The following is a 12,006-nucleotide window of genomic DNA, read 5'->3' as shown; positions in this document are numbered from 1 at the left end:
TTGGCTCTTGTAGATAACGATATATATTCAAACCTGCATTCAAAAACGAACTTTCAAGAAACTGCAAAATTGATTATTCTCCAAAAAGCAAGAAAAATGGGAGCTCGATTTCTTTCCATTTTCTGAAAAATGTTTATTTCAGATCAAAGACTCGAGGAACAAAACATTAGAAGCAATCAAATGCATTATACAGAACCTTTCCTTCATGTTATTTAGCATCTATCATGAAGACTCCCTCTTTCCTGCTGTTATTATATGTTTTTCAACAAAAATTCCTTCAATGCAAAATTGGACAGTCTGACCCTACAAAATGGAATCGTTTTTATGTGGGTTTTATATGTTGATGAAAAACTATCCTTAAAAAGAAAGCAAGCGAAGAAGACAAGTTAAAATCTTTCGCATGAATGCATGATGTAACAAAAAGAGCCTAATGTTTTCTTTTAAGATAAGATCTGAAATCATTTGTTGATTGCACTTTAAACATTAGGCAGAAATTGCAGCTCCGAAAAAAATTTAGTCAGAGACCATTCACATTTTGATAAAAACTATGCGCTAGCATTCGGATCTACTACAAATAAAGAACAGCTTAAAAATAGCACCTAAAATCAGCATTTAAAGAGACACAAGGAGGAAAAACGCCACTCACGTGACACAAGGGTCTTTGCGTGAAAGTAGTTGATTGTACACATACCTGCCTTGCCTCGAAGCCATCGTAGCGTAGTACCTCTAAGTTAACGGGATCTGCCCTTGGCCGCTATGGCCCAGGAAGGCTAGAGGTGAACTTCTTCCAGCTCTGACTTTAGGCAGATTTGATGAATAAGATAACTGGATAGGGAAAGGGGGTTACTATAATAATGATATTTGTGGAAGGAGGAGCATTATTTGCACGGTAGGACGTAAGGAAACCGAGTTTATAGAACATATATTTGGTAATGTGTTAAAAAGTACAAATGACAGCTGCAAAAAGTTTTTTAAAATAAATTGCATTATGAAGCGGTTTTGAAAGGAGAACACGATGTCCAAGAGTTTAAAATAATATCCCACGCTAGTCAAATCTGCCAATGAGAATCTAGATTGACATGCCCAGCCCTGTTTAAGAGAGGGATGTTTATAATTGCGCATGAAGAATTTGAGTCAAGACAGTAGATGCTTACTAAATCCATCAAAATTATTACTTGAATGGCAATATTCTTCAGCACAGATCAATAATATAAAATACACTAATAATCACGAGGTTGGGATTACAAATACAAACACGTCCTTAACAGAATTTCGGTTGTTTACATCAAATATACAACTATTATTGTCGACTTTGACGATTAGAGTTTCTAATAAAAGCTCGGTTGCATTCTTGAAACTAACATCGACAAAACTCGACCGAAACGGTAGTTGACGTTTGCATGACTGTTACGTTTCTTTGGCATCAGTTCAATTGTTATAGTTGTAATAAACACTATATAAAAACTGCTACCAATAAATTGTCTTGATGTTTATGATTCAGACTAAAATACAGTTTGAAGTTATTCAATAGGAATGACTCATTGTCCTTCAATCAATCAACCACCCCAATATCAAATCATATTACAAGGGTAAAAATGGTTTTCAGTACAGAGCTCTTTTGTGACAACTGTTGGTTGCATCTTCTCTTGTAATAGCCTGCAATACAAGTACTGAAGTAGCCTGCAGTGAAAGTACCGAAGTAGCTGTCATTCAATCTTGCATACCATGTGTCATGTAGTACACTTAATGGATGACTCCAGAGTGATATGACCAGTTCTAAACAGAAACCTCGTAACTTCCAATGACTCTCGTCTTCCCAGGCTCTGATGAAGATCCTGGCTGTCCAGTTCCATTTCCTTCATGCTTTGACAATATGTTTTGGTTTTCAGTCCAGCCTTTGGTAGATGAATTTGGCTAGAAAAAAATTGGCAAGCTAATTATCAGTTTATTGACGGTGAAACAAAAATTTTGCATTATCATCAAGGTTCATATGAATTTCAATACAAATGCGTTTGAATAAAGAAATAGACATTTCTCTTGAGTTTAAATAGACATTTCTTTTGAGTTTGGCAAGTTTTTATTGTTTCATAAATATGGAAATAAAAAAGAACATCACAAAAGACAGCTTAGCACTGAACGCCCTTCAGATTACATACATAGTCTTGAGCTGTAGAGTATTTCGGATAGACTTGTTTAAATCAGGTTACGAAATCCGGCAAAATTCACAATAAAGTTAAGCCCACGGTCTCATTTTCGTAGAATTGGAATGAATGAATGGAGCTGAATTAATGAATGAATGAAAGCTATGGAATGAATTATAGATAAAATTGAGACGTGTATGGTGTTTTGCACCACCTCGAGCCCACACAGTGTGCATATAACCAGGGATGTCAGATGCTTGGGATGTTTTGAGGCAAAATACTTTACGGTTGACGGCAAAATTCGGTCAGCCAAACAAAATATATAAAAAGCTACATTTTGACTAATTCTTTGAGTAAAAGTGTAATCAAAATTGGCTTTGTTTGTCACAAAAGCTCCAACTTGCTTTCAATTTCAATTTTCTGTTATCTTCTATTTTGTTTCTTACTTCGTTATTTGCAATTTTGAGATTATTTAAACGAAATGTTGATAATTGTCTGTGCTAAAGTTGTAGTTTTCTTGTATTTTTGTGGCTTTCAACATGCGGCCAAAATTCGGCCAACTTTCGCTTTTTCGGCTAAGTCAATTTTCTCGGCCAACAGCTTTGAAAAACGGCCAGAATGGAGGAGTTTGGCCATCAAAACGGCCAAATGGCAACCCTGCATATAACGATGCGTAGATGTGTCAAGACGGGGATTAAGAAAACGCTGTTTTAAATGGCAAAATCCTAATCAAACTCCAGACAAGCTATCATCATTAATCCATATTTATCGCATACTTATGTCCTTACACACAGCCCTGTTTGAAACTCTTTTACCGTTTATTTTAGCTTCCCAATTATTCCAAGCCTCTGTCCAACCTTAGCCTAGCTTATCCGAACCCCGTTTTTTACTTCTGGAGAATTGAAATTTTGCTTTAAATCTTTAATATGGTTTTTTTGAGTTTGGCACAACTATAATGGTACAGGTTTTTTGGCACAGTTATTATGGTAAGAGTTCCTACGCTACAGAGGTCTACAGGACTAATTTCGTTAAGTCTACAAGAGAAATTTCGTAAAGTCAATTAAGAACATTTTTCCAAATGAACTTTCAAATATAATTTTTTCGGCAGGTCAGCAGAAGATCATCTTTTAAGCAACAGACGACAGCTAATTAGTTTTTACTCACTGTTTCGTTGCCAACTGGTGTCATTTCTATCGTCACGTCTCGAGTGGATGTAGCACTCTTTGCTGGTCGCTTTTTTTCTTTCATTCTAGTCTCCTTCGATTTGAATTTTGGGGGTCTATAGCCAACAAACCTGTTGAGGAAGCGATGTATTTTTCTATTAAACAAATTCTCTGAAGATCAAGATACAAGTAACATAAAATCTTGAAAGTATAAAACTGATCAAATTCTTCCGATTTATATCTTGAAAATTTGATATTGGTTCGAAGTTCTTAAAATGGTCTATTTTGCATAAACGGAGTGCTTTACCAAAACACTGTGAATAGGCCGTTCACCGGATTCTTCTAATCTTGCTGTGAAGTATATAGAAAAACAGTAAGTTGAAACATCACAGATCAACGAAGACAATAGCATGACAAAAGCACAATAATAGCATACATTCGTCAATATTTCTGAAATAAAATTAACTAAAATTCCACCCAGCATTTTGTACTTTAGCTTGCAGAATGATCTAAGTTGAATTCCTTAATCACAGAAAGTACAAAATTTGGTTGAAGTTTGAAATATTAACTCCCAAACCTCATTTTCATCTAATAGAAACTATTAAGGTTGAAAGACAAACATAAAAGTAGCAACATCGCAACTTGGATAATTACACATAAAAATATTAAATAATAATGATCGCAATGAGCAGGCTACAAAAGGATTGTTTTGTTCTTCTTATTTTTCCTCTCAGGCTGGTAATGCTTCGTGTTGTTTTTTTTGGCAATTAAGCCTCGGTGTTCACATAAAGCATGCTTTTTTTATAATAATAATAATAAAAGCTGTACCCGAAAAAGGCATCCATTTTCAGTTGGTACCCTTCATGCATTCCATAACTACATTTGCGACCATAAGTGCGTTATGTTATAACTTTTAAACGCAAAAATCAACATCAAAATACAGTTTACTTCTTTCGAAATCATTGAATAAAATACGATGCTTTTTAACATAAATATCATGTGAACAATAGTACCTTGGACTATGCGTGCCACATAAAACTGAGCAGCAATTCCTAAAACATCCCAGGTCGAAAGGGTTGTGTCCACTTCCAAATTTCCCAGTCACCTACGAAGAAAAAGAAATCAGTAAAAATATAGCAAAGAAAGAATATACAATTTATTATCGTTATTATACAATGAATCGTTAGTCAAATTAATAGAGTAATAAGAAATAAAGTCAAAATATTTGGCAACGTTAACTGCAATGGTCTCACGTTTTTTGATTCGCCCATTTCGACACATTTGATACATACATTTTCTAGCTTGGAATTTTCGGAAATTTTTCCAACGTTTTATACTTTGACGAGAGTAAGACGAAGTATTTGCTTTTTCCAGCCATTTATAAAGAAACAAGCTACACATGGGGAGTTTTTTAATAATTTTGGCATACATAGAGAGAACGTTGACGTTTTTGGCTCTAAAAACAAGGCGTAAAACCCCCACTTGGTGCATCGGTCCACCGCATCGGTTCAACGCATCGGAAAGACTTCTAATATGAGACCTTCAGAAATATCATGAACACAAGATCATGTGACAAAATATTACCTGTTCATTGGTTGTCCTTCCCATAGCAACTAAGCCAATATGAAAGGCTGTTAAACCAAAAACAGGGATTGCTGCCAAACCAGCTATGATGATTATGATTACACTAAACATTGCTAAGGAAATATGTTTGGATAGATTGATTTTGATCATTTTGATGATGACATAGGAGCATATCACTACAGCGTTGATTTATAATAAAAAGTGCATATAAAATCGCAAAATGCAAGTCTTATTTAGTAAAGAAAAGTTAAAAAAGAAGTAACTTCAAAAATTGCTTTGAATAAAACCTTTTTAGACACACAAAAGCTTATCAGAATAATCCTCAAAATGCTTAAAAATCACAAAATGCAAAAATCATTCAGAAGTTTGAGCTTTGAAAAAGAACATGAAAAACATATTTGTTGATGATTGCCATAAAATTAAAATACAAACTAAATAGGAGCTCTGAAATCGTTTGAGACAATTTGTGACAGAGAACAGTGGCCGCAAATAGGGACATAAAAATCCATCATAAGCATCATAAGCATCTCTTTCTAAGGAGGTGCTAGGTCTCTTAGGCGTCGCCTCTAGGACTCGGCGACCGAGACTTAGAGCATTGAAAGATTGAAAATGTGAATTATTTGGGATTTCATATCTCTCGAAAAGCGGAAGACTCTTTGATTCGACCAACATTTAGCATCGACCAGATGTTTAAATTTGACCGGTCGGTTCAGATGTTTAAAATAATTAACAAGAAATGTCCTGAGAGTCTGCACGATAAATTTGCTGAAAGATCCACGATAAGCAAGTATGGTACAAGAAACAAGACTGATCTCCAAATCCGAAGGTTAAATTCAGACTTTAGTAGAAAAAGTTTTAATTACACTGGTCTAAAAACCTGGAATTCTATCACAAAACACATAAGAGAGTCTAATACAATAATTCTGTTTAAGAATGGGCTAAAGAGTCATTTCCTAAGCTGAAGAAAAATATTTCCGCACGAATCCATGGTAGAACAAATCTGGTTTTTTTATCTGTTTATTTAAATTATCAACTGTATTAATTAACTTTTATTTGTAACTAGGATTTTTATAATTGATACTGAATGGATGTCGTGATTAATTAATTATTAAAAAAACTCAACCTAATTCTCTAATTCTTCGGTAGAAACTTTTTTAAATACCTTTTTGTGCGTTTTTATCTTAAGAATGTGACACTGGGCAAAGTGCGATTCGTACAAAAAATTAAGTAAGTCATCCATAATTATTGATGTAAATAAGTCCATGAAACTCGGAAACAAACCCAATGTTAGTACTGCATAATAAATCCATTGAAATTTCCATGATACTTGTTTGAGATACTTGAAAACAGTTGAGATAAATTGTCATTATCAAGCAGTGGTCATTATCAAGCAGTCTTATTGCTAAATATTGTTTTCATATGTCCGTACTGATACCCAATACAATCGCATCGACAAAATTAAAGGTGATTTTTTGAGAAACGATTCAACAATGTAAACAGCAGGGCCAAGAAAGCGAGAATGCAGAGTGGGTGAACGCACCCACACAAAACAACAATCCTGCAGTTGCAACCGTATTTTCTTTATTTTTTCTGCTTGTACAGAACCGCAGCTATGGGAATGAATGAAACATCGCACAGCAAAACTGTCTGGTGGTCACAAAAGGTTTGAAACGCAACGTTACAATTCAGAAGCTTGTAGTTACAATCGAAAACCATACATAGTCTTAAACCCTGATAGCAAATATCGGCTTATAGGTGATTGTGTCACAAATCAAATACTGAACAGTTTGATACTATACAAATTGATCGCCAGCCTCATTGCATAAATGTGCTGCAGCACCAGGGGGGGGGGGGTACTCCCATTATGGCCTGACAGGGGGGTCCGGTCAAGGTCAAAGAGGGCCAACGCTGGAAATTTAGAAAATTACCCTCAAATAGTAGTACTTTTTGACAGAACTCCACAAACGGTAGCATAAAAAACGAAATTATTTCCTTGGTAGCATCCATTTTCTTTGTGCTCTCCTGGTCCTTTTTTGACAAATTTCTTCATAATTGATTGTTGTTGTTTCGGGAAAGATAAATCTTGTTTATTATCTATAACAGATCGCAAGCTAAACTGAGCAGTTCAGTTATTATCAAAAATGGGCCATTTGGTAGCCATTTCACAAGACCCTCAAACGGACTGGACCCCGCTGTCAGGCCTTAATGGGAGTACCCGGCCCTCCCTAGGGCTGCAGCTAAGCCTTTCCACAATAATTTTCAAAAAACCCCTTTTGGCCTCTGAACTCCATGTTAGATTATTCCCTATAAATCAAAAGAGCCAAACGTTATGGGCAGTCCTCTATTTTCAGTTACACTTGAAACTGCAATTTAACGGCTTCATAATATGAAAAGGATACGGAACAGTCAGTTTTCCATCCCCTTGCAGTATGAATAGCACAGTGAGAACGATAACTGATATAATGTGTATTGAAAGAAGGAGTATAAAGAAGAAAAAATATCTGTAGTTTCTTTTGCCAATGCAGTTATCAACCCACGGGCAATGATGATCAAATATCTAGAAGAAAAACATAAATTAATTATCAAATACAAATGAAGGACAATTTCTTATTCAAAACATAGGTGGCATAGCTTCAGGTGGCAGTTTTATGCTAAGTATTCCAGAAATTATCCCATTGAATCAGCCACATGTAGCCAAATTATCACATTAAAAGTAATTTCAAGATTATCTTTATTGAAAAACAGCTGTTTTCATTCCAAAATTGGATATAATTATCAGTCCTGGGCAGTTTTCTTCAGGAAATCAATCAAGAAGAAATTGTTAGCATTTCAATAAGTAAAATCCTAGCAGGCACAAATTTAGTATATCCAGAAGGCCAGACAAATTTTGATGACAAAGTAATTACATGGGCCCATTAAAAAAAATGAATTTGAACTCCACTCTAAAGCTAAATAGATATGCCTTGTATTTACAAGGTACCAGGACTGATTCATGATCTGTTTAGATGGAAGATTCTGATGAATCCAAGATAGATGCATTCTGTTCTTTTGCTTTTATCTTGTCAAAGATAGGTGATTATTTTTGGATCTGTGAGCTCCTTCTGTCTCTCTAGATATCAGATATCTATACAAATAATGTTATCCAAAACCAAGATTATCAATAGGGGAAAGGAGAGTCACCCAGTTTCAATAAGACAGGCTGCAACTCATAATACACTAAACAATAACCGATTGGATTGCTGCATTCAAGGGAAATAACCAAAGAAGCTGTGAGTAAGTTCCACAACCAGTTCAAGATATATATCTGAGAACACTATTTGTTCTACAAACTGAGTTTCCCAGCCATATTTCCAGATCAAAGCCAAAACCATGAAATCAACACACACCCTTTACCTATACTCCCTCTACCAAATGCATAGGGGTGATGCAGCATCTATTGTAATAAACATCACACCTGCTGTTTGGGAGGACACTGGGGGGTTGTGGGTATGGTTGGTAGAGCAACAACATAAAGTTTTTCTGGTTGTGATTTAGTTTTTCCACTCACTAAAATTTCTCTTGGTATATTCACACATTCACTACTCAATAGGGACCTGAGAGATTCAGGTATAAGAAACCTCTAGAAGGTGCCTTTTGAGGTAAAGAACATTGAAAAGACATGTACTAAAACATACCTCTACACAAGTATTGCAAACACTGCAGTGGGAACACCTTGGTGGACGATAAAATTTACAAGTTTCACACCATTTCATCTTAACAGTGATGCCATTAATTTCTACATTTTTATACAATGGGTGACGGAAATCATCTTCATCTCTATCTACTGCAACAATTGCTGAAAAAAAGAAGATGTTTTCAAATCTTTGAGTTAAATACACTTGACTGTTTTGATTGACACATTGTAAGTGCTGAAATCAGTTAAATTATTATCTAACTTGGTATTTGATAAGCAAAAATGGGTATATATCCTTTTAATTTCAATATTTCAGGGAAGTTCCAAGTCGTAATAAAAAAATTCCAGCTTCTATCATTTTGATTGGATTAACAATCTTTTAGTTATTAATGTAAACATCTTTATTGGGAAAACTCAGTCTTTTAAAAATTAAAGGATATTAAACACCTCATACAATCTGCGATGAAAATGCAAATTGAATCATTACAAAGCACAACAATTTAAGATAACAGCAACAGGTTATGAATATAAAAAATTCAATTGTTGTTTATGGCCAGAAGAAAGATGTTTTAAAATAATTATATTGCATCAATGTTTATAATTGTTGAATACTAAACTTATAAGGTTCATAACATACCTCTAGGAAGAATTCCAGGGTCCCGAAAAGTGGCATGTGCAAACATGGCAAAGACAAAAAAGGTTAAAATCCCCTCATAAATTGTGACAATCAATGAAATCTGATTTGTTACAAATGGTCCTCTGAAAAGAGAAAAATTATAAAATAAAAACTTTGAAAAACTTTTGGTACACAAACACAAAAGAAAAAAGGGTACAACACAAAACTTACACCAAACAAAAATCCATATAATCCTAAAGTATCTTGGAAAAATCTGATCGGAATTAAATCTGATTTTCATTTGATGCCAAGCTTTAAACATTGAAGCTTTATGGAGGTGATCACTCCATTCTAAATCAACAGTACCATGAACACAACCAGCTTTGATTAGGTAGGAAGTCACCAGAAGGCTTGGTGATTATGGCATATACTGATTGTGTCTCACATGGAATGTATTTACATATTATTTCACACTGATTGTTATATCATTGATTAGTCATCCATTGGAATTAGAAGAAATGTGGAAATAAAACTAAACAAGATGTCTCTTTTTGTTGCCATACAGGTTCTTTCTTTTATTATTAAGTTCTGTTTTCAAAGATCAGAAGCTTTTCCTCAGCTTCTACTCAGTCATTTGGGTAGGGATGAGTTGTGGGAAGGAAGAGATCAGGGAAGGAGGGGGTCAGGGAAGGAGGGATCAGAGAAGGAGGGGGTCGGAGAAGGAGGGGGTTGGAGAAGGATAGGAAGTAATTTTAAATTCCAATAAGTAAAAGCCACACATCTTAATCATCTGTGCATGTAAAAAATCAAGGTATAAACTGCTCCCATTCCTGAACTCTCAGATTTCAAATCATTTCTACATAAGATCACAAATATTTTCATAGAGGTAATAAGGAAATGTTTCACCAAAGATGGCTGTGACAGGACATAAGCAAATCATCAATAGGCCATCCTCTGGTGATTGGCTTCCTGAGGAAACCAGCAGTTTGTTTTCTTGTAAAAATAACCTGCTAATTTTGACAGGATTTGAAACAAAGCAAAATATTTAATTTGGTTGCCAGGTATTGTTCAAAATTAGCTGATCTTTGGCATGTCAATCACAGAGAACAACAAATTGATTTGACTTTATTAAAAATTTGAATAATATTTGGGAAATTCAAGACAAAAATAAATAGATGTGCAATATGTATATAGCAATATAGCAATTGAATATAAATATGTATATTGACGAAGTAATTATACAGGTTTAAAGGAGATAAGGCTATCTTAGAATGCTACATACGTATTTGATAGAAATATTGTCACAATTCTCGTCGTTAATTACATAAGAATAAGTTGCCACAAATTTAAGGAAAATGTCCCAAAATGGCATGAAAAGGAAATTCAAAATAGAAAAATCTCATCTATAAAAAAACTGTTTCTTGTTTGAAATGTGTCTGTTGTAGACGAATTCAACTAATTTTTAGAGTCAGAGTTACCCGCACAAAATTGTTTTGCTAGCCTAAAGTAATACAACTAAAAATATCTGGTGAAAGTATATACTGAGAATAAGAAGACTTTTTATTCGAGAAGTATAACAGAGCAATGCGATACACTATGTAAATACCATATATTCTTTTAAATACTGTTAATACTTACATAAAGACAAAAAATAATGTTGTCGTTCCAGCCAACAGTAATAGGGCACATAACATGGGGATCTGTTTGGTTCCGCAACCCCGTTTTACTCCGCTCTTCATGGTTTCTACTTTTGAGTATTGACATTTGAAGCAAGAAACCACATCAAATCGTGTCTTGTGAACAGCTAAGCACTTCTTATTAGCTCATCATCTCATTTGATGCATGCACTGGTTTGCTTGGGTGCAGCCATCAACTTCAGTCGACAAAAGAAACCTTACATGTCATGGACCCGAAAGACGCTCCTTCCTAGCAGCAATTAAAGAAAAGAGTTCTTAAGTGGTGACGTCATAATAATCTAACAGAATTTACGAATTTGGAGCGCAAGACCTGAAAGGTCATTAAAAAAACTTATAAGTAAGCAATGTCAGTTCTTGTTCTGGTTTGAAAATTAAATCTGTAATCATTCAAATAAAATCATCTATGGAATATCCTGATAAAATAGTTAGGAATCGGCCAACAGTAATCAATTAGAAAATATTCTAAAAAATGTTGTTTTTTGATGTCGCAATTAAGAATTTAAAAACCAAGTTATCAAGCATTGAAGCTTTTCCAGTTTTATCTTCTCTAAGTACAGGGGTGTCGCCAAAGGGGAGGGGTAAATGGGGAGAGGTAAAAGGGGCGCTGCACCCCCAAACACTTTGTCCGTCGCATATAAAAGATTTTTGCTGGGCAAAAGAAGAGTTTTTTCCAACCCTGTAAACTTTTTGCAACAATTGTAAGACATTAACACTTCTGCACTAGTTGGTTGAACTTTTAAAGTATGACACTAAAGTATGAAACGCACCACACTCTTAATTTTGAAAACAATTTTAGCCTTGATCTCAGTGTTTGGACAACTTCAAATTTCCTAACTTTTTGCTTCAGGTTTACTTTATTTTTTTTTATCCATTGCATTTTCCGAAACTTGTTGCCAATATAATTTACCAGAAAAGATTATCAAGATTACTTTGATATCAAAATCAATTTTTTTGTGAAGTGAAATGTAGATTTATTCCGCTGTTGCAGTAGTTTGTTGTAGCAAATATTCTGTTGCAAGAAGAACTAAGCTTATTTACTATGTTAGGCTCAACTAATGCGGCTCAGTCGATTAACCATTGGCGTAGACAGGACGTTGGTAGGAGGGAGCGAGACATTTTCTGACAAAAATTT

General features: G+C 34.7%; 1 protein-coding gene across 1 annotated transcript; it reads right to left on the bottom strand.

The window, feature by feature from the left end:
* Positions 1-522: 522 nt before the first annotated feature.
* Positions 523-11,082, bottom strand: LOC135683962 (palmitoyltransferase ZDHHC8B). The gene is made up of 8 exons (XM_065199375.2): positions 10,816-11,082; positions 9,199-9,320; positions 8,563-8,723; positions 7,288-7,445; positions 4,889-4,991; positions 4,318-4,409; positions 3,306-3,435; positions 523-1,914 (listed from the first exon to the last, which is right to left on the bottom strand). Exons 1-8 carry the CDS (start codon positions 10,914-10,916, stop codon positions 1,777-1,779), a joined length of 1,005 nt encoding a protein of 334 aa, XP_065055447.1. The 5' UTR covers positions 10,917-11,082; the 3' UTR covers positions 523-1,776.
* Positions 11,083-12,006: the final 924 nt, after the last annotated feature.

Source organism: Rhopilema esculentum, chromosome 7, assembly GCF_057945365.1.
Source record: "Rhopilema esculentum isolate cy_ngs chromosome 7, ASM5794536v1, whole genome shotgun sequence".
In the NCBI taxonomy this organism is placed as follows: domain Eukaryota; kingdom Metazoa; phylum Cnidaria; class Scyphozoa; order Rhizostomeae; family Rhizostomatidae; genus Rhopilema; species Rhopilema esculentum.
Note: the sequence above shows the minus strand (reverse complement) of the source record. Positions and strands in the feature narration are given on the sequence as shown.

Coding starts and splice junctions, on each gene's coding strand:
- LOC135683962 (XM_065199375.2), bottom strand. CDS start 10,916: ATGAAGAGCGGAGTAAAACGGGGTTGCGGAACCAAACAGATCCCCATG. Junction 3,436..4,317: donor TGTGGCACGCATAGTCCAAG/GTACTATTGTTC, acceptor CTTCCTCAACAG/GTTTGTTGGCTATAGACCCC. Junction 1,915..3,305: donor CACCAGTTGGCAACGAAACA/GTGAGTAAAAAC, acceptor ATTTTTTTCTAG/CCAAATTCATCTACCAAAGG.